Raw genomic sequence first — 22,078 nt, forward strand, 5'->3', positions numbered from 1 at the left:
ATACTGTTGAAAGACTAGGCCAACTTCAGTACTCCAATCAACATTTATGTGCAGGATCATCAACAGACAGACCATTTTACAGTTTTCAGAATTAAAGTCTTCTAGTTGCAGTGAAGTCTTGAATCTGCATCACCTGGATTCATGCAAGATGGCACAGGGTGCTTGTCATCATCTACATATAGAGTTAGCTTTTTTTGCCCATGCACAATGTTTCTTTATCAATAATGAAGCTGGATGATACCAAATAGATTATATTGCTTTATTGATTATTACTTTCATTAAACAATGTTAGCCATATAGGATGATTAAAAAAACAACTAATATCCTTGGAATATGAACATCCTATTAACTGATACAAACTGACTCCACCTTTCTTATAGCAGTGAATTTTCAGGTCACATACAATCAGTAATTTATACTCCAAATACAACAATCACGTTTGTGTTAATCATCCAGTACAGTTCACAGGTTCCTATTACACAGGTGGATGTACTTAGAGAGTTTTAGCACAAAAGCTGATACAAATATGAAAGTGTGCTCAGTCGAATGGTTAGTGAGGTGCTACAGGTGAGTGTCGGCGATGGGTATCCTCCTGAGCTCCACGATCTGGGAGTCAGTCAAGGTGCCCCCCTCCTGGCTGCCTTGACCAGATTCATTATCACTGACACTGAGACCAGCACCTGCCACAGAAATAGAATGAACACAAAAATCCAAACTATTAGTGCAGTGAATTCTTAAGAATCAATTTACATTAGGTCCAAGCCTGTTTATTTCTATTATATTAGTAAAAAATAAGCTATACATTTAGAATAGATATTATTAATACCTAACAATTATGAAACTATCTTTTACATTTCCTTTGGCAGTTTTTTAAATTGTACGGATTAATTTCTAAAGACACACATTTGGGTTCTCAATCTTTACTGTTTGTTTTTCACATGGTGGGCAGGTGTAAGCTACTACCACAATATAATCTCTCAATTGAGGGCTCATCAAAATAGAAAATGAGTCAGGTTATTAGACTTTTTCACCAGTGGGGTAGGATTTGCTGTTACAAAACATATAGGCCCCGAATTCATATGCACTGAGGTCCATCACTTGAGATTCAGTGTTGGGCAGTGATCTGAGAAGAAAGACAGGCATGTGAGAACACCTGGAGTCACACCAGTGCCCTGAAGACATTGGCTCTGAATGATTCAGATCTGATCCTAAGATAAAAATAATTACGTAACACAGCGCCAAAATAGATCCACACAGGAATTCCACCACAGTAGTTACTGTTAACTACTGACAGCGCTCAGAATCTGTTTTGAGGAAGCTCCACTATTCATTACTTCTTTTTTCACAACTCAGATAATTGAGGAAAAACTATGCTAGAGTAACACCTTGTTCTTTTCTTTTTCTTTCATATTTCTAGAGAACAATGTTCTTTTCTTTTGTAATAACGTTCAGAGGAACACATAAACTCTCATCCTCTCTACACACACACAGTGGGGATGTGGTCATAGGGTGTGCTGGATGAATCACCAGAGGTTACCAGGGCCAGCCCCACTAGACTCTGCAAACAAGGAGGAAAGTGAAAAACCGGTTGCTCAGGCAGCTGGGATTTCCCTTTCTGTCTGAGAGGAAGAAAAGGCAATTCTGCAGAGTTGACAGTTGTGGGAAAATGGTGAATTGGCTTAATCTTAGCCTATCTGGAGATGGAAGCCAGAGCCTACTAGTGACCTTCTAGCCAAGCCCTCCTTCTTCTGGGTCTCTGACCTTCGCACTCTCTCTGTTAAAGGCCGCTGTTGAAACTCCACTTCCTCTCTTTGCTTCTGCGACATGGTACTTGCCCATCTTATCCTCTGATCTGCTGGCTCTTTCTAGATCTATTCTGCTTTCTCATACATTTCCTCCTGCTGCCTCATTTCTGGAGGCCTTGTTTTCTGCCCTGTCTCAAGGCCTGCAGGATCCTCTTGCCTGCACTCTCTCCTAATGTCTCACTAGGGTTTCCAAGCTCAGGACACGGAGCAGCAGGTCACTGCCTTTTCACACCACGTTCTTATGCTGGCACCTCTGCCTGGGGTGCTCTTCTCACTTCCCACCTCCTTCATCTGGCTGCCTCCACTCTTCCTACCAATATCAACTCTGCTATCCCTTGAAACATGATGATTCTCTTTTAAAATTTCTGACCCCCCCACTGGATTATGTTCTTCCTATCTTTCTGTCTCCTAGCTCATAGGACAGTGCTCAGTACACTGCAGGTGTTCAGCAAATGTGTGCTGAATGTAGTATTAAACTGTGCTCTGCATCCTAAGTTGTGAACCTGCCTGCTCCATCTCATCTCCTGCTCTGTTCCTCTGGTCTGTTCTGTATTCCACTGCCCTCTCCTTCTCAAGAACGAGTGTTAGTTCCTATTGCCAGTTACACTGAGTTGGGAACCCTCTGCTTTGGCTTTCATATCAGTCCTTAATCTGTCTCTAGCCTATCAAATAGATGTATCCCAACCATTGCCTTTTGGAGCGCTTTCTCTGAAACTGATCAGGTCTCCTGATGCCCTGAATGCACCATGTTAATTCCAGCCTGAATGTCTTCCTGCCTGCCCATCAGGGCCCATCTCTATACCTTTTTACAGATACTTATTTTTCCATCTCCTCAAAATAGGGAGCTGGAGGACATAAAATGTGAAAAGTTCTCATCCCTGACAAAATCATTAATCACCTCCCCTTTATTCTCTCACACTGCCCAGGTTTTGATGATAAATTTAATAATACTCCTATCTACAATGTATACATAAGCCATAAAGCAAAATGCTTAACAAACACTCATAAACTCTTTTCTTCAAGAACCAGAATATTGCCAGTGACAATGTATTTTTAAAAATTTAGTAAGTTGCTAAAATTTACCAATTAATACATTTCACATCAAAAAAATCAGATTTCTGGTTTCTCGTGAAAAAAAAAACTAACAAAAACAACAACCAGAAGATCAGGCAACACTGGGCCTGCATTTCCGCATTACAAAACAAAACAAAAAACAACAACAAAAAACCCATGGACCAGGCAGTCCTTCAGTTTGTCTCTGTTTTCACCCAGCCCTCTTCAATCATTTATGGACTACCATAAATAATGCTTGGCCCCCGAAGGTAACATTTGTGTCTACTTCCAGGCCTTCGAAGGACAAATGGCCCATGCTTCTCTGCTGGGAACAGGAGAACCGTGTTATTTGGAAGAACCTCAGTGAATTGGCAAGATAGTGGCCATTCTATAAGGAGGCGACTAAGGCCCTGGGGCCTGTAGCAAGGAAGAGCTAAATATGGAAGCACTAGGGAGGAACAGAGAGGACCCCATGATTAGCCTCAGGGAAGACTGAGGCCGAATGACTTAGCTAGTACCAACTCCCAGTGATTTCAGTGTCTGCCTACTCTAAATCCCACTAGGAATATCATCATAAAGCATGTGATGACAACTGGGACAAGGCACACTAGAAAGACAAGCTCTGCCTTATTGAAAGCATGCTGAGCTTGTTTAGCAACTCAAGATATGTAAGCAAGTTCTAGACTCGTCTTGAGTCACCACATCTACTGACCCACCTCATCATCCTCCTTTGCAATTTCTTCCAAGTTCAAAGAAATGCACAAATATCCAGATACTCATCCCTCACTGAGACTCAGAAAAGGCATATATTACACACAAGTATAACATGCCGAGACCTGGGAGCACAAACCAGGTCTCCCATCCCTTTGCAATTCATTAAATGGTATAGGTGGGTAGTTTGCAGTAAGTATCCTGATTTTCTGAAAGGTGTTTCCATGCTTAAATTTCAAACCAAAAGTTTAAGAAAAATCCAGCGACTGTGATAACAGGGACACTTTCCTTTGGTCAATAGAACAGGCAATTATAAAGAAACTACAAGTAATAATTTACATTCATCGTGAGCTTCATCTTTTCTTAACATTTTAATATACTTTGGTTAGGATAGGGTGAGTATCAGTCCTGTTTTACAGATGCAGGGACTGAGTGAGGATGAGAGGTGCTAGTTGAGTGGCCCACATCAATGTGACAATGATCCAAAGACCATACCCCTTCCATCTTTTTCTGAGGAAAAAATTCAAAATCTTTCAAAATTCCACCTTTCCATTTTGATTCTTACCTAACTTTGTTTACTACACTGGGCTGCAGAAGTTCTTGAAGTTAAATAAGTCATTGTGGTTTGATGTGATATCTTGCAAAGAGAAATTTATTGATGAGTTCTTGGAGAAGTTTGAGTATTTTGGGCCTTGATTCTGAATGTTTTCATTTGTGTTCAAGGACTTGTCATCTGTTTTCTTCTAACTGAAAAATAAATCATTTCTAGGTTTCCGATAGGGAAATGTTTACCATGACATTGATGTCATTGGCCTGGGATAACACCAGGAAGCTAGGGGGCTGGGGATGGTGGGGAATCAGGTTAGTCATTCTGGGAGAAGCCCTCGCTGAAGAAAGACTCCTTTCTAAGCCCAATATGTTCCAAGCTTGACATTTTCAGGAATCTTGTCAACTTGGGATCAACATAGAAATGCCAGTACTCAAGGCACACCTTGTTAAGAATGTAAATGGAGACATTCCTTTCCATCCTACCCTCATCCTGAGTCTTTGTTCTAGTTTGCTCTGAACTTTCTCCTCTTCCCTAAAATGGAGGCTGTCCCAGGGTGACTGTTCCCATTCTCCTAAAGTCCTGGTTGGGGACACTGATGATACATTAGACAGCTCTATTTAAAATAAAAAAAAAAACAACTAATAATAATCAGGATACCACTAGTCTAGAACTCAGTGTTTCATTTGCCTGTGGAAGTGCCGATGTACTTCAAGAACAAATAATTGAAGGACATTGTGTCATCTTTTTTGAGAATGAAATGTGGATTTCTCATAGAAAGTCGAATATTTTAACTTAAAAATTTAAAATGTCAATAGTGTTTTCTTTTTCTAAATTTTTAAAAATGTAATATGGTTAAAATTAGATTGAAAAAGAAGTCCATGACTGGTTTATGGGCCAGGGCTTCTATTTTAGATCAAACAATTTTAATATACTTGCCTTTAATATAAGTTTGAAGTATGCAACAAAGTATGCACTAACACAGTGGCTTCAAAAACACTGTCTTGCTCACATCAGAATTCATTTGTAGCTGTTAAACATGAATTTGCAGCCTGCTGACAAGCATTTGTAAATGCTTGTAAAGAAGTGATGATGTTTTTTAATCTGGAAACTGACTACTTAAGCTTTCTGTCTTAGAGATATAGTCTTTCTCATGGTTAATCTTAACATAATTAAAAAGAGAATGTCTTAGCTAAAGAGTGTTAGGTCTCCTGCTTGCCCCTTAGAGCAATGGCATTCTGACATTAAATTCTCTCTATTGCACTCAGTAAAGACATTCTACCTACTGAATTAATGCAAGCATTTTAGTATGTGCTTGAATATCTGAACATTATTCCTAACTGAAAGATGTTGAATTGTAAGGGAGATTAAAAGGGCACAGGAAATAGTATCAGTGGCTATTGAAAGGCCTAGTCACTCTTCCTGAATCCCATGCATCTATCCATCCGTCCATCCATCCATCCATCCATCCATCCATCCATCCATCCATTCACCCATCCATGTATCCATCCAATATGGAGCATCAACTGAGATACTCAGCACTGCTACATTTCCAGGGATACTGAGATGAATCCTGGTTTTTCAGAACATAAACTCTGGCCCAGGACTAGGCCAGATGCTTATTTCTACATGTTCACCTAGCCACCCTTCCTGCTTCTATGTGGAATTTGCATTGGATGGACCATGCTTCCTATTCTTGTGACCTACTTGCTCATTTGAGACTTATTAACCTCTGTCTTGATTATTACATACTCTCTGACACATATTTTAGTGCAGGATCTTAGGGGAAGGGAAGTACATAGAACAAACCTGATCAACAGGTGGTACAATTTGAGAAGGATTTTCAAATTTGATCTTTCATCTGATGCTACCACAGTCCCTGAAGTCCCACAATTAAAAACGAACTTTTTTCCACCTTTTAGGTTTTGGTTTTTAAGGGTTTTCTATTAAGATGTAAAAACCACAGAAAAAGCTTTTATCTTCTACCTGTTTATAGAAAACTTTATTATGAATGATGCTATAGCTAAGAAAGGAGGAGGTTAAAAAGAATGGCTGTTGAATGCCAAAGGCCCATTTTTGCCTTAAATTTCCAGTGTTCTCTAAGGTTGGCTGCAGATGTAAGGAGAGATTGGAGGCCTGCCAGAAAGCCTAGGACATGGGCAGAAATTGGTGGCTCATTGTCACATAATCTCAAGTAGAAAATTATCAGATACATGGTAGAAACTGTTATTTGAGAATAAGGAAATCTTTGCAATGTAGGATTTTTGAAGTAGAAGGGAAAATAGGAGTGTGCTAGCCCAGTTATTATAGGTGAGAAGAGGTGGTTAACGATTTGGCTAAAGTCAGTGGTCAGTGTGGGAGCTGGCTGCCCTTCTTCATAATCTAATGTTGCACATCGCTCCAGGTCAGTGCCTCTGCAGGATGTAAAGCACCTGAAGTAGAAGTCTTCAGGCTGGGATTCCTTTAACTTGTGGTACATGTACTCCTTTTCAAGGAGTACAAGATAGTATGGGAAGGACAGCTTTAAGGGAATACATTCCCAGATCTTGAATTTCCATATCTATTATTCTGATGAGTCTTTTTCATTTTTGACAATCATTTATCAAAACAGATGTTTTTGTTACTCATGTTGATTTGTTGAACTGTACACTAGGAATAATTGTAATGGTAACAGTATAAAAGAAATGTTGAACACCTTAGAGTCTTATGGCCACAGAAAAAAATTAAGTTCTAATTTAAAAACATGTTCTGTTGGAAAGAAATATGAGTAAAATGAATTTTAAGTATAAAATATATTATAGTAGGATAAAATTCTGTGGAGAAAGTAGAATGGAAATATAAGTTCAAGGAGAAAAGAAAGTGATGTCAAATTTCCAATTATAAAAAAAAGCCTGTTCACATATTTAAAAAATGAATAACTAGGTATTGCATTGCTAAGGTAGTTAGCAAAGAGCCTTTGGGTTAGTTTAAAACAATAATGTAAAAGTTTTATTTTCAAACACCAAAATGTATGATATAGTGGAAATTACATTATTTGATACCATTTAAACTGATTATGAAAAACTTTTTAAACACATGCAAAAGGCTACATAGCTTTGACAAGTTGTTTAGGGGTTCAAATGAAAGAGACATGGAAGACCCACTGTTTTAGTACTTGACTTGGAATGGGCCATAGTGAAGGTGGACCTGAGAGGGACCAACGTTTGCAAACTCAAATGTCCTAGTGGCCAAGGAGGTTTGCATAAACCAGTGACATGGGCCTAGTAGGCACTAGACAGTGGAAGAGCTCATGTCCAAAGGGGCTGCTATTACTCAGTTCCAAGCAAGCAGCGCTGTGCTCGACTTCAAAGACTCTGTTTCTAGATTTTTCTAGAAATTCTATATTTTTAGAAAATAGCTCTATATTTTTCATATTGGCTCAAAAAATGTTAAGATGTTATATGGATCAAACAAAGCACTTTGTTGGGCTGAATCTGGCCTTATGGGTCAGTTATAACTGCTGTAGACAAAATGGCATGTAGACTGACCTTTATTTGACCATATTCTAGGAGGGAAAGTGCCCAGTGGCTGATACATGATTACTACATTACTTTTTCTAAAAATATAGGGAACCAAGTATTAGAGATTGTTATTTTGGTCTTTTAAAGTATTTATTTCCTAGTGAGTTCAGGGAACTCTACAAATCTATAAGTAAGGAAGACATTCCTTACATTCTAGAACCAAATGCACTTCATAGTCACATAAATATAAGATGTAATGTAATATAGATCTAATTTAATTATGTTCCAAGAATTCACTTTATGTTTCCGGTGTCATAACTTCAACAACTGATGACACTGTAGCACTGAGGACATAATCTGCCCTGAGAATTACTTGTAGTCTGATAGCCCCTTTTCAGCCCTGACTTTAAGGAAAGTTTTATGCAGCTAATCATTTCTTCCTTCCTGAAACTCCTTCCTCTTTGTTTTTCTTTCTGAACTTGCTACAGTTTCTTGGTGAGACTGTCTTCTAATTCACTCTTTAAATGTTGGTATTATCTATAACATTCCTGTTTCCCTTCCTTCTTCTCCCCTGACTTCCTCATCTCTTTTCCTTTCTTCTCTCTCCTTCCAGTCTCCCAGATCAACCTTTTTTCATCTCCATAGCTTCAAATATCGTCTCTGTGCTGATGCATTTCAAATCATTACCTTTTATCCTGGTCCCTCACCTAAGATCCAAACCTGAATATTTAGGAGCCACCAGGCCTACATCTGAACTCATCAGTTTCCTTCTGCAAACAAATAAACAAACAAATGCTCTATATAATTTTCTTTTAGTCAGCCATTGTGGTGAGAAGCATGAGCTTTGGAAGATTGTCCCTCAGTCTTTCCTCGGCATTCCTCTTGTTGGGAAGCTCATTTCTCATTTTTATTTCCACTCTCCAGATTTGAGGCCTTAACCTCATTCTTTTGGAACACTGTAATAACCTCCCAGCCTTTCTGATATTGCTTCTAAATTTATTTCTTCATACTTTCATAAGAGTTATTTTGCCTCAAGACCAATAGGAACATGCCATTTCTTTCCTCCAAAACCTACATGGCTTACTATGTTCTATAAAAATCTCACTCCTTACCATGGCATCCGAATAGCATTTTAATATTACGCAAAGTATCAGTGAGTGTTCTGCTCCCCCACAATGAATGCATTGCTAGTGTTCTGGAAAGACCAGGTTAAATTAAGCAAAATGGGTTTCCTTGGTCTAGAACATTTTAGAGCTGCTAAAATGCTAATGTGAATTGTGAATCTCTGCAATTGCCCAAATATACTGGGTCAGGGATCCTCCCATTGCGGAATGACTATGAATAGCTAAGGGAGGGTGTTTGCTGAAACCCAGCTGGGGAACTCTAGTAGATTATTGATGGTGCCGGCAAGCTACCTGTCAGGCCTGCCTTCTGCTGCCCGGCTTCTCTCACTCTCTGCCCCTGCCACACTGCAGCACTGGTTCTAAAACAGGCCACACACCATTATAAGCCTCTGGGCTCCTGCTAATTCTATTCCCTCAGTCCCTAATGCCCTTTCCTCCATTCTTTACTTGTTCAAAACCTATACATCCTTCAAGAATTAATAGAGAATTTTTTGTTACCTTTTCATCTCCTCTGTCATTTTTTAACTCTCTCCATTACTTTATTCTTTCTTAAGTCATGTTTATGTGAATGTCTATTTTTCCTAGCAAACTCTAAGCTTCATTGTTTAAATTCATCCCCTCACTCAGGATTCAACAATATCTAGCAAAGGTTATTCTAAGCACTAATCTGAGTATAGGGTTGAGTTCTTATTCCTTTCCATAGTGATATGATTTGGCTGTGTCCCCACCCAAAATCTCATCTTGAATTGTAAGAGTCAATTGTAATTGTATAATTCAATTATAATTGTAATTCTAGCCCCACATTCTCCACGTGTGGTGGGCAGGACCACGTGGAGGCAACTGGATCATGGAGGCAGTTTACCCTATGCTATTCTTATGATAGTGAGTGAGTCTCAAGAGATCTGATGGTTTTACAAGTGTCTGGCATTTCCCCTGCTTGCCCTCACTCTGTCCTGCCACCCTGTGAAGAAGGTGCCTGCTTCTCCTTTGCCTTCCGCCATGATTGTACATTTCCTGAAGCTTCCCCAGCCACGTGGTACTGTGAGTCAATTAAACCTCTTTCCTTTATAAATTACCCAGTTTCCAGTATTTCTTCATAGCAGTGTGAGAATGGACTAATACAGATAGGATTTGCCATTCTTAGCAAAGCACTCGAGAGGCGGTTGTGCCACAGCGGCTGAGAGCACGGTCTCAAGGCCAGGCGGCCTGCATCTGCTTTGCGCCGCCGCTTAACTATGTAACCTTGGGAAGGTTGTAAAATATGATACATGAAAATATGCTGTTATTCTTAGGAATTTTGGAGTATTTTTCAAGATATAATAAAATTTTAACTTCAAAATAATAAAGAAAAATGTTTTAGCAAAGCAATATACTTTATAGCCAAACAATAAAACTATAAGAAAGTAAAATGCACTTCTGAAAAAATATTTCAATAACTTCAACTGGGCATGGACATATTTTCTTGCTTATGTGGTTATCTAGAAATTAAAATTCACTGGAATTTTTATAAGTGTCAGTTCAACATTTTTCTGAGGAAAAAAATTTTAAACTGCATATTTGATTTGAAAACTCAAATTAGTTTACGGTTTTCTTTTAATGTTCAAAATAGAATTTCTGACCAATAAAATATCCACTATATTTATATTATGAATGCAGATATCATTTAGACACACTGGAAAGAATGATGTCCACTAACTGTTTCACCCAGGAGCGTGTGACCCTTAATCAGGCGGTTTCATGGTCTTTTATTGCCTTAGCATGTTTCTAGCATCATATGCTGATGAGTTGGGACCTCTTGGACTGTTTTCCTCTCATTCTGTAAGAACTATCCACTGGGGTCAAAGTTGAGTGGGACTGAGTAAATAGGAGGGTCAAAGAATTATTGTATGTGATAGCACTTGGAAATTATAGAACTATACCAAGCTCATTATGTTGCCTTGGAAAGTTTCTGCTTCAAAGGCACTGCATAAGAAGGTCTCTTTGGCAGGCCAGAGGCAAAACTCCCTCAGTGAGATCCCTATCGACTGTCTATAGCAAACTTAATAGTATCTTGGTGTTCTAGCAAGATTCCAGGACAGGGATATTTACATTTAGTTAGAGTATGTCTTTTTTGAAAACAAGTTGTAAATTATTTTTAGGTTGTCTTACATTTGGTGCCAAGAACAAAATATCCTAGAGTTTTCCTGGGATTAGGAATGGGTCATGAGAATCAGGATGTGCTAAGGGTGACTGATAGTACTTTGCAACTTCATGGAAAGAAAATATAAATTGTAACATAGCAAGAGTGCCTACTTCTAATGTCATTCATGGGTTCATACATACCAGTTTTTAATGCAAATATTAAATCATCAAACTCCTGGGACTCCTCATCGGCTATCAGTGACCCCTGGCCATATCCTCCAGAGGACGGGAACGTGGCTCCATTTTGTGGACTTGGCTTTAAATCAGGGCTGGCCTGACTGCCCTGTTGGAAGGATGCTCTCTCCCAGTCAGGTGGCACCTTTTTGGATTGGGATGGGGGGAAAAAGAAACCATAATATGAATGCATACACATTCACTATGAAACCCAAATGAACAATTGATCTCTGCCTCTCCGTACAAAGACCTTGCTAAACGGCAGTGGCATTGTTTTGAAACTAGACCTTTACTTATTTATAAATTTATTTTTTGTAGAGATGGAGTCTCACTACATTGCTCAGGCTGGTCTCAAACACCTGGGCTCAAGAGACCCTGCCTCAGCCTCTCAAAGTGCCATGATTATGGGTGTGAACCACCATGCCTGGCCTTAAATTTCGGTGGGAGGATTGCTTGAGCCCAGGAGTTAGAGACCCACCTGGACAAGACTGTAAGACCCCCATCTCTACGAAAATTTTTACAATGTAAAAAATTAGCTGTGTATGGTGGTGTGCACCTGTATTCCCAGCTACTCAGGAGGCTGAGGTGGGAGACTCACTTGAGCTCAGAAGTTTGAGGCTGCAGTGGGCTATGATCATGCCACTGTGCTCCAGCCTGGGTGACAGAGAGACATCCTGTCTCTACTGAAAAAACAAAAACAAAAACAAAACAAAACAAAATAAAACAACTTTAATTTTATCTTTATTCTTTAGAAAATTATGTCTCTCCCTGAGACAATTTAATCTGTGATTCTAAACCATGTCTCTATTTGAATTACTTGTAGATTTCTATGTTGTCATGTGTGGGGAACGAAAACTAATTTTTAACCCAATAAATACATTTTTTTGGTAAGATGTATGCAAAGAAAATTCTGTTAAAAAATATAAGAAATGGAGAAGAATCCTCCTAATCCTTTATCTAAAATGCCACATAGGATTTTAAATATAGTAGGTATCTATAAGGATATACTAAATTGAGAAAAATACTTTCATAGCATTCCTCCTTGTTTTTGATTGAATGATTAAAAAGATAGCTCTATCCTGGAATGATTAAATGTATTTACATCCCTCTAGGTTACTGGTAAACAACCCCTTAATCCTTCCTTCCTATACTTTCCCTTCTCTGCATGGTTTTTTAGAATGTCTCTGACAGCACTTCACTGACAGCTGAATCAAGGCCAATTCTATGCCTCTGAGGAATGCAGAGCATACTTCAGGCTCTGCTGTTGCACAACACCCAAGTGAGCACCCAAGTGGTGGCTCTGGACCAAGAATTGGACTGTTACAGCTACTGCCTACCAACATAGGGTGTTCTGAGAGACAGGTTACAGCTACTGCCTATCAACACAGGGTGTTCTGAGAAACAGCAAAGACACTTCGTTTCTGAAAATGGCGATCTGAGAACTTTAGAAATGAACTTGAGAAGAAAAGATGAACCTTAAAAAATTTCACTAGGAAGTTGAACATCTAGACCAGCAGTGTCCAATAAAACTTTCTGCAGTGATACAAATGTGTTATATCTGTGTTCTCCAATATGGCAGCTACCAAACACATGTGGCTGTTGAGCACTTAAAATGTGGCGAGGGTGAATGATAAACTGACTCTTTAATGTTGCCTAACTTCAGTTTAAATTTAAATAGCCACATGCAGCTAATGGTTATTGTATTGGACAGTTCAGATGTAAACAAATGCTGGACTGAGCAACCATTCAAAAAAAATTTTAAGATTCATTTCTGAATTCTTGATCCTAAAAAAATCCCAGTTTCCATTGGACCTGCTGTGATGAAATAAGTCTATTTTAAGAACTTTGGGGATAGAGAAATCGTACTAGATTTCCAAAAATTTAAGGATACTAAAGATATAGGTTGATTTTTAAAGGCTGTACTTGAACTTATTCATTTTATAACTCAACTTTTGTACCCTTTGATCAAAATCCTTCATTTCTTTCACCCCCAGCACCTGACAACCACCTTTCTACTCTGTTTCTGTTACTAGTTAATAATTCTGTATATTAAAATTTCTCAAACTAAAAATATATATAGTACTTGAATTGTGAATATTTACCTTAATTTTAACCTAACATAAATAAAATTCCTTTCCATATTGCTATGAAGGACAAAAGTTATCTCTGGACAGGTAAGTTATCAGTCTATTGATTTATCTATCTACCTATCTCTCCATCCATCTATTAATATAAACTGTTCCCTTTTCAGACAGATGTACCTTGATTTCCTGCCATTTTTCAGGAAGTAAACACAAATACTGTTTTCCTTGGCTCCTTAATATAAAGAGGGCAATATGAGCTTATAAAAAAATGGTAACCAAGCACATCTTGGACACTGCAGAAATTTTTAGAGGCCTTTGTTACTATCTCCTCCTGGCCAAAGGAATTCAGGGTTGTTTTAAAATGTGAGCAGTCGCCCCACTGCTAGGGGCAGCACTACTGACAAGCTGGTGGCAATGGGATTCACGCACAGGAAATAAAAATGATGTGGACAGAATGCAGAGAGCAATGGGAGGTGGATTTGTACAGAGGAAATCCTGGCTAGATTTTCCAATAGTGCTGCAGAAGCACTCTTCTGAGCTTTTTTTCTAAAATATTTTCTGGTATGTAAATTGAAAAGAGGTTTGGCTTAATTTCTTTTCTCTGTTTGCTGGGATTGAAGTAGTGAGTTGGAATGGGTGGAGGAAGAGAGCTATGAAAGTATTTTTAGGAAAAATAGCATCTTAAGAACCATTTCCTTGGCAGACCCAGTCACTGACATGTCAAATTAGAAAGATTCTGAAGAAAGAAATGTCAAATTATACTCCATCCGATTTCCCAATACAAACTGCTGGTCAGTCTAGCTCACAGGGTGAGGAAGAAAAAGAATTAGATAATGAGTGTGACGCTATAGTAAGGAAACCAAGTACCATAGGTCAGAAGTTGTCACCTAGTGTGATTCATCTTGATTTAAAAGTCACCTAGTGTGATTCATCTTGTACTCTTTATGAGGTGGAGAGCCTGTCAATGAGACAGACAGACACAGAGAGAGAGAGACAGACAGACAGAGAGAGAGAGAGACAGAGACAGAGAGACAGAGAATGAAAGGGCAAGGGCAGACACCTCCTCCATAGCACTGATGAGATTCTGGGTGGACTTGCTGATTTCCCCTCCAGCAGGAGGCATTCCACTCCCGGGCGTGAAAAAGGCTGTGCTGGGTCCAGGATGCCCATTCATTTCCACAGTGTAACTGGCCTTCATAGGGCAACACATTTGGTTGTGTAAAATGAAATAAACCACGAAAACATAAAGTCCCTGCAAAAAAAAAAAAGAAAAGAAAAGAACATCAGCACGTCAAAGTCAGTCCTGCTACCGTAGCTGAAGAATAAACATGGTTGTATTGGTCCATTCTCATGCTGCTATGAAGAAATACCCAAGACTGGGTAATTTGTTTTTCCTTCTTTCTTTTTTTCTTTCTCTTTTTTTTTGAGCTGGAGTTTTATTCTGTCACCGAGGCTGGAGTGCAGTGGCATGATCTTGGCTCACTGCACCTCTGCCTCTCAGATTCAAGTGATTCTCCTGCCTCAGTCTCCCAAGTAGCTGGGACTATGGGCGTGTGCCACCACACCTGGCTAATTTTTATATTTTTAGTAGAGACGGGGGTTTCATCATGTTGGCCAGGCTGGTCTCGAACTCCTGACCTCAAGTGAGCCACCCACCTCAGCCTCACAAAGTGCTGGGATTACAGGTGTGAGCCACCGTGCCCAGCCAAGACTGGGTAATTTATAAAGAAAAGAGGTTTAATTGACTCATAGTTCCACATGGCTGGGGAGGCCTCAAGAAACTTAACATCATGGTGAAAGGCACCTCTTCACAGGGTGGCAAGAGAAACAATTGAGTGCAAGGAGGGGAAATGCCAGACGCTTATAAAACTATCAGATCTCATGAGACTCACTAATTATCATAACAGCACACAGAAAACTGCCTCCATGATCCAATTATTTCCACCTGGTCCTGCCCTTGACACATGGGGATTATTATAATTCAAGGTGAGTTGTGGAGAACACAGAGCCAAACCATATCATTCCGCCCCTGGGCACTCCCAAATCTCATGTCCTCACATTTCAAAACACAATCATGTCCTTCCAACAGTCCCCCAGAGTCTTAACTCATTCCAGCATTAACCCAAAAGTCCAACTCCAAAGTCTCATCTGGGACAAGGCAAGTCCCTTCCACCTCTGAGCCTGTAAAATCAAAAGCAAGTTAGTTGCTTCCTAGATATGATGGGGATACAGACATTGGGTAAATACACCCATTCCAAATGTGAGTAATTGGTCAAAACAGAGGGGCAACAGACTCCATGCAAGTCCAAAATCCAATAGGGCAGTCATTAATCCTTAAAGTTAAAAAATGATCTTTGACTCTATATCTTACATCCAGGTTCATGCTGATGCAAGAGGTGGGTTCCCGCGGCCTTGGACAGCTCCACCCCTGTGGCTTTGCACATTACAGACCCCCTCCCAGCTGCTTTCACAAGCTGGCTTTGAGTGTCTGTGGCTTTTCCAGGCACACAGTGCATGCTGTTTGTGGATAAACCATTCTGGGGTCTAGAAGATGGTGGGCCTCTTCTCACTGAGGCAGTGCCCCAGTGGGGACTCTGTGTGGGGGCTCCAACCCCAATTTCCCTTCTGCATTGCCCTACCAGAGGTTCTTTATGAGGGCTCCACCCCTGCAGAAAACTTCTGCCTGGGTGTCCAGGCATTTCCATATACCCTCTGAAATATAGGCAGAGGTCCCCAAACTCAATTCTTGTCTTCTGTGTACCCACAGGACCAGCACCATGTGGAAGCTGCCAAGGCTGGGTGGGGGCTTGCACCCTCTGGTGCAATGGCCTGAGCTGTACCTTAGCCCCTTATAGTCATGACTGGACACATGGCACACAGCAGCGGGGCCCTGGACCAGGTCTAGGATACCATCTTTCTCTCATAGGCCTCCAGGCCTGTGATGGGAGGGGCTGCGGTGAAGGTCTCTAGCATGGCCTGGAGATATTTTCCCCATTGTCTTGGCGATTAACATTTGGCTCCTCATTACTTATGCAAATTTCTGCAGCCAGCTCAAATTTCTCCCCAGAAAATGGGTTTTTCTTTTCTACTGCATCGTCAGGCTGCAAATTTTCCAAACGTTTATGCTTTGTCACCTCTTGAATGCTTTGCTGCTTAGAAATTTCTTCCGCCAGATAACCTAAATTATCTCTCTCAAGTTCAAAAGTTCCACAGATTTCTAGGGAGGGTGTAAAATGACACCAGTCTTTTTGTTAAAGCATAGCAAGGGTCACCTTTACTCCAGTTCCCAACAAGTTCCTTGTCTCTATCTGAGACCACTTCTGCCTGGATTTCATTGTCCACATCACTATCAGCATTTTGGTTAAAGCTATTCAACAAATCTCTAGGAAGTTCCACACTTTTCCACATTTTCCTGTCTTCTTCTGAGCCCTCCAAACTGTTCCAACCTCTGCCTGTTACCCAGTTCCAAGGGCGCTTCCACATTTTTGGATAGCTTTATAGCAGCACCCCACTGTCTGAGGTACCAATTTACTGTATTAGTCTGTTCTCACACTGCTATAAAGAAATACCCGAGACTGGGTAATTTATAAAGAAAAGAGGTTTAATTGACTCAGTTCCACACAGCTGGGGAGGCCTCAGAAAACTTACAATTATGGCAGAAGGCACCTCTTCACAGGGAGGCAGGAGAGAGAATGCGTGCAAGCAGGAGAAATGCTAGATGCTTATGAAACCATCAGATCTAATGAGATGCACTCATTATCATGAGAACAGCATGGGATAAACTGCCCCCATGATCCAACTGCTTCCATCTGGTCCTGCCCTTGACACATGGGGATTATTACAATCCAAGGCAAGATTTGGGTGGGGACATAGAACCAAACCATACCAATGGTTGAAAGCATTGTTGATTTTCCACAAGCATTCTTCAAATTCTACTAAAAGCTGAGAATTTACAGAACATGTTAGGAGTCTAGCAAGAGACCATGGCAAATTTTGAATGTCACAAAAAATTTAGTCAATGTAATTTAGGAAAACTCTCACTAACAAATCTTTTTTTTTTTTTTTTTTTAAGACAAGGTCTTGCTGTGTCACCCAGACTGGAGTTCAGATGGAGTGCAGTGGTGCAATCACAGCAGTGGTGCAACCTGCCTCCCAGGCTCAAGCGATACTCCCACCTTAGCCTGCTCAGTAGCTGGTACCACAGGCGTGTTTCACCATGCTTGGCTAGTTTTTTATTTTTATTTTTTGTACAGATGGGGTTTTGCCATGTTGCCCAGGCTGGTCTTGAATCCCTGAGCTCAAGAGATATGCCCACCTTGGCCTCCCATAGGGCTGGGATTACAGGTGCAAGCCACCATGCCCAGCTTCAAATTCTTTTCTCGGTAAAAACTTAAGTGATGCTGAAATCTAGCTTTATTAATACATGAAAACAGAATTGCAGAAGTATATCTGATTAGCTATGTACATTTTGTTTTAGAAAGCAAACTTCTTAACTTCCAAAAAAGTACCATATTTTCCCATCTATTTCACTTATTTCCATTTTTTTCTTAGGAAAATGCTGAAACTGGGGTACTAATAGTGATCCATTCACATTGTAGATTTCTGGATGGGCAGCATTAATCAAGCCTCTGATTTCATTTGTATATCTCACCTACTTATCTCATTTGAAAATAGAATCACTGGGTAGGGACTCAGCAGAATTCAGTAGATTGCTTAATATTTGGCATGCCTTGCCTCACAGTAAATGTTACATAAGGATAAAGCTAACGCATGCATTCTTAAAGAGCTGCTGGCCCTTTAAATTCTTTTGCGACCCAGTCAAACTCTTGACAATTGCTCGGCTTTCGTCACAGACAGCAACTCAAAATTTGTATTGCTGTTCCTGACATCGCCTACACTGGCTCTCATTCATGGTCTCTACAAAGGATCTACTGTATACTTCTAATGGTGTGTCTATAAAGCTTGGTAATTGTGACCTTTATGTTCAGCCAATAAAATATGTTAAATTGTGCCTCTTGTATCTATTTATCCTGATGTTTCAGAAGCAAGTAAGAATCTCAATTAAATAGTTACTAAAATTATTAAATACATAAAAATAAAAGCAAGGCATTCAGCTCATTAAAGAAGAAAAGGAATTAACATCAAGATTTTTCAGAAAACATGAATAAGTATCTTCATTTTGCGAAAAATGGCATTCTCTCGTGGTTCTTAACATTTCTGGGAGTGTAGAAGCAATAATTTTCTTGTGGGCCTGAAACTTACCTCTGTTGGTGTAATCATAAAAAGTCTATTAGAAAATACCCAGGACCTAAGAATTACAAACAACTTTTATACAAGTGAAATTAGAGGGCAATGCTCTAGGTATGTAGGCTAGTGTTTGATTTCTGCTGCCACTTCTGGAATACTATTATAATTTAGTCCTTTCTCCCCTTTCTACTCAAATGATCCCTTCTTGGGTTGGCATCTAATCTGTATTGATAAAAAAATATGTTTTAAAATCAGTGGTTTATCTGCTAAAAATACTTTAAAGTGTAATTGCTCTAACCATGATCTAAAAGTAAACAAACATGTATTTCCCTTTGAGTTAGAGTTGTTTGTTTTTTTGGAAACAATAATAATATTCTAAATTGTGTATGATAATAAGTGAATTAGTTTCATGTGAAAAGGACATCATGGACATTAGCAGAAACAAATCTTCCTGAAAATACTCACACACATCCAAAATTTTTCTTGTACAACAAACTTTTCACATGGGTATGACCTAATTAAATTGGCTACAGCAATAGACAAAACAGGAAAAAAATAAAACTGTCAGCCTTAAAAATTGTGCAAACGTTACTGATTTATTTCAGGATTTCTCTCAGTGTTGTGAAGTGATAGGGTAAAAGCTAGATCGGGAAACAAAATCCATGCTTTAAAATCCATCTCTGAGGACCCATTTGTTAAAACAGTGTATTCTCCCTCTTGTTTGTTTTTATATCTAGCCTTTTGTGTTTCAGGAAAGAACTGCCTGCTGAAAATAACTTGCATGTGAAAGCTGCATGTTTTTTTTTCTTAAAAGCATAGAAATATACAGTAAATATTGTGAATCTTTTAGATGTGCTGCAGGAAACACAAATGCTTAAAATGGAAAGAAAAGAATGTTTAAATGCAGATTGTATGACATTTGCCTGTGTCCAGCCCAAGCTGGGCAAATATAGAAAATGGACTTTCATTATCCAAAGTACTCAGCTGTGGAGGTTTCTGACCTCAGGATAAAAACAAGTCCCCATTCCAAACACTGCATGTTAAATCTCAGGCTCCCTTTTGTATGCCAGTCTGTGAAAGAATTATAAGAGAGAATCTGGATTCTCAATTATTTAATCCAATATTGCTGATCACCCACTATGTGCATTGGCAAGCACTGAGACGTAAGGATAAAATATTTGGCTCCTAATCTCAAGTTACTCACAAATACAACAATACCTCACAATATAACAGCTTAACTGTTTTAGAAGCTGGACCTATATAATCCATCTGTTCTTCCTATTCTTTACCTAGTGAAAGCTTACAGGGAAGGGAATTCTTTCTATGCATTACCATTTTGATTATTTTGTTGGCTCTCCTACTATAATCATAAAAAATGCTTTCAAAAGTCTTTCGTTAGATTGGGCGTGGTGGCTCATGCCTGTAATCCCAGTGGCTTGGGAGACCAAGGTGGGAAGATCACTTGAGACCAGGAGTTTGAGACTAGCCTGGGCAACCTAGAGACCCCATCTCTACAAAAAATAAAAAAGAAATTAGCCAGGCATGGTAGCACACACCTGCCATCCCAGCTACTCAGGATGCTAAGCAGGAGGATTGCTTGAGCCCAAGAGGTTGAGGCTGCAGTGAGCCATGTTTGCATCACTGCACTGCAGCCTGGGTAACAGAGCCAGACCCTGCCTCTAAAAACAAACAAGAAAGTGTCCTCAGTAATATTTGGATTGACCATACCCACTACTGATGGTAGCGATGGCCCATCTGGAGTGGCTACTGCGGAGATGCTGGCTGCAGAAGGGGAGGTATGGCTGGGCTTTGAACTCCATAGAGCTGGTGGGGGGCTGGCAGCAGGCAGGAGCCACTGCAGCCACCCAAGCTGCAGCTGCAGACCTGGGCATCTCTGCCCTCTCAAGGGCCCAGGAAGCCCCCCACTGCCCCTGCAGGCTCAGAAATGCCCGCTCCCACTGCCTGGCCTCTCCACACTCCCAGTGCCTGCTCCAATCTCACAGCAAAGTTGAGGCCAAGCCTGGGCACTGTTGCAACCCAGCCAGGCATGCACACACTCAGGGAAGCACTGACATACTAGCCCTCTGCTGCCTTGACCCCCTCCAGACTTAGAATGCCAATGAACATGGGAGGGAGGCTGAGGGGGGCTGAGGGCAGCTCAGCACTGGCCTGCAGGCACCCCTCCGTATGAATGGCCTGGGCATCATGAACAGTGGCATGAGGCAGACTGGCTCTGGAGTAGAGGGGGAAGGCCCCTGTTGAGGCCCCACCTTCAAGCTGGGGAAGGCCTGAAGCCTGGGGGCCAGGCTGTCAGTCCTGCAAACTGGAGTGGGAACTTATGGTGCTTTTTCTAGGCCCACCTATGGCCACCCATGAACCAATCAGCATGCACTTCCTCCCTCTGAAGCCCATAAAAACTCCAGATTCAGCCAGCCTTGAGCACTTGATGGGACGACCTGCCTGTGGAGACAAGCTACCTACTCTGGTGTCTCCTCTCTGCTGAGAGCTGAGCAGACGTAGGGACGACCAGCTGCGGAGAGGAGCACTGCGAGTCTCCTCTGAGCTCTATCACTCAATAAAGCTCCTCTTCACCTTTCTCATCTCCCACTTGTCTGCATACCTCCTTCTACCTGGGCATGGGACAAGAACTTGGAACGTGCCTAATGGCAGGGCTGAAAGAGCTGTAACACAAACAGGGCTGAAACACACCCCTTCCTTGCCATATTGCAGGCAACAAGGAGAGAAGAGCTGTGGCTCCTTGGGGAGCCCAGACCTAGGAGTGCCCCAAGCCAGGGCAGTGACACCCTCTTTGGGGCTCTGCAGGTCCTGGCATTTCCAAGCTTCTGGGCATGACTGTGTTCCCTGGTGCCAGCCATGGAAGCTACTTGCGGGATGCCTAGTCCAGCCACAGCCTCACAGACAGCCAGTGCCTGTGGCGGTGTCTAGAGCTGCCAGCTCCACCACTGTGTGCAGTGGCCGGACCCCATACTTGCTCATTCACACACCCCTCGCCACTCCACTCGCCCTTGGCAGGCATGGGATCCAGGCCAGTAGCATGAGCCAAGTGCAGTCTGCCAGGCTGAGCAGGCCCAGTGGGCCTGAGCAAAACTCGGGCAAAGGCATCACTGGCCACAGAGGTTTCCAGCTGGCAAAGCGAAACCCCAAGGATCCCGTAACACTATGACCAATTCTGTATTTCTTTTGATTCAAGAATTTAAACTTATTAGCAAACATTCAGTGAGACACAAATGAAATCGTAATAGTCTAAAGGAGTTAATAAATGTTCTTGACGTCATCAAGGAGTAAAACAAGTACAGGAGATTCTGGACAATTATCTCAAAAATTTTTATCAGTTCCGTATGAGATAGGAAAGAATCAATATTACCATTGCACAAATTTAACCAGGAAGTGGGGTGGGGTGGGAAGAAGTGGTTAAAACAGGAAAGTGATTAAGCTGGGCTTTACACTCTTTTGAGACCTTTTTACAAGTTCTCCAAGGTTCAACAACTCCTAGTTGAGGGACATCTTCAGGTTTCAGATGAGTTCTCCAAATCAGTGTGGATTCCTGAGACAATGTGGAATAAGGGACTCAGAGGAATGAAATCTTCATTCAAATTATGCTCTCTTCATCTCAAAAATTACAAATTTGGAA

The 22,078-nt window shown here is 40.8% G+C and overlaps 1 protein-coding gene across 3 annotated transcripts in view; it reads right to left on the reverse strand.

Annotated features, from left to right (window-relative positions):
- Nucleotides 1–245: 245 nt before the first annotated feature.
- The window catches only part of ADGRV1 (adhesion G protein-coupled receptor V1), a 602,883-nt gene continuing 581,050 nt past the window's right edge, over nt 246–22,078 (reverse strand). For all 3 annotated transcript variants that reach the window (XM_003822773.3, XM_055112209.1, XM_055112210.1), the window contains 3 exons: nt 14,240–14,431; nt 11,063–11,240; nt 246–680 (listed from right to left, as the gene is read on the reverse strand). In XM_003822773.3, coding sequence (XP_003822821.2) covers nt 562–680; nt 11,063–11,240; nt 14,240–14,431 — 489 coding nt within the window. In that variant the 3' untranslated portion in view covers nt 246–561. The remainder of the gene's footprint in view (nt 681–11,062; nt 11,241–14,239; nt 14,432–22,078) is intronic.

The sequence above is a fragment of the Pan paniscus genome, chromosome 4, assembly GCF_029289425.2.
Source record: "Pan paniscus chromosome 4, NHGRI_mPanPan1-v2.0_pri, whole genome shotgun sequence".
In the NCBI taxonomy this organism is placed as follows: Eukaryota; Metazoa; Chordata; class Mammalia; order Primates; family Hominidae; genus Pan; species Pan paniscus.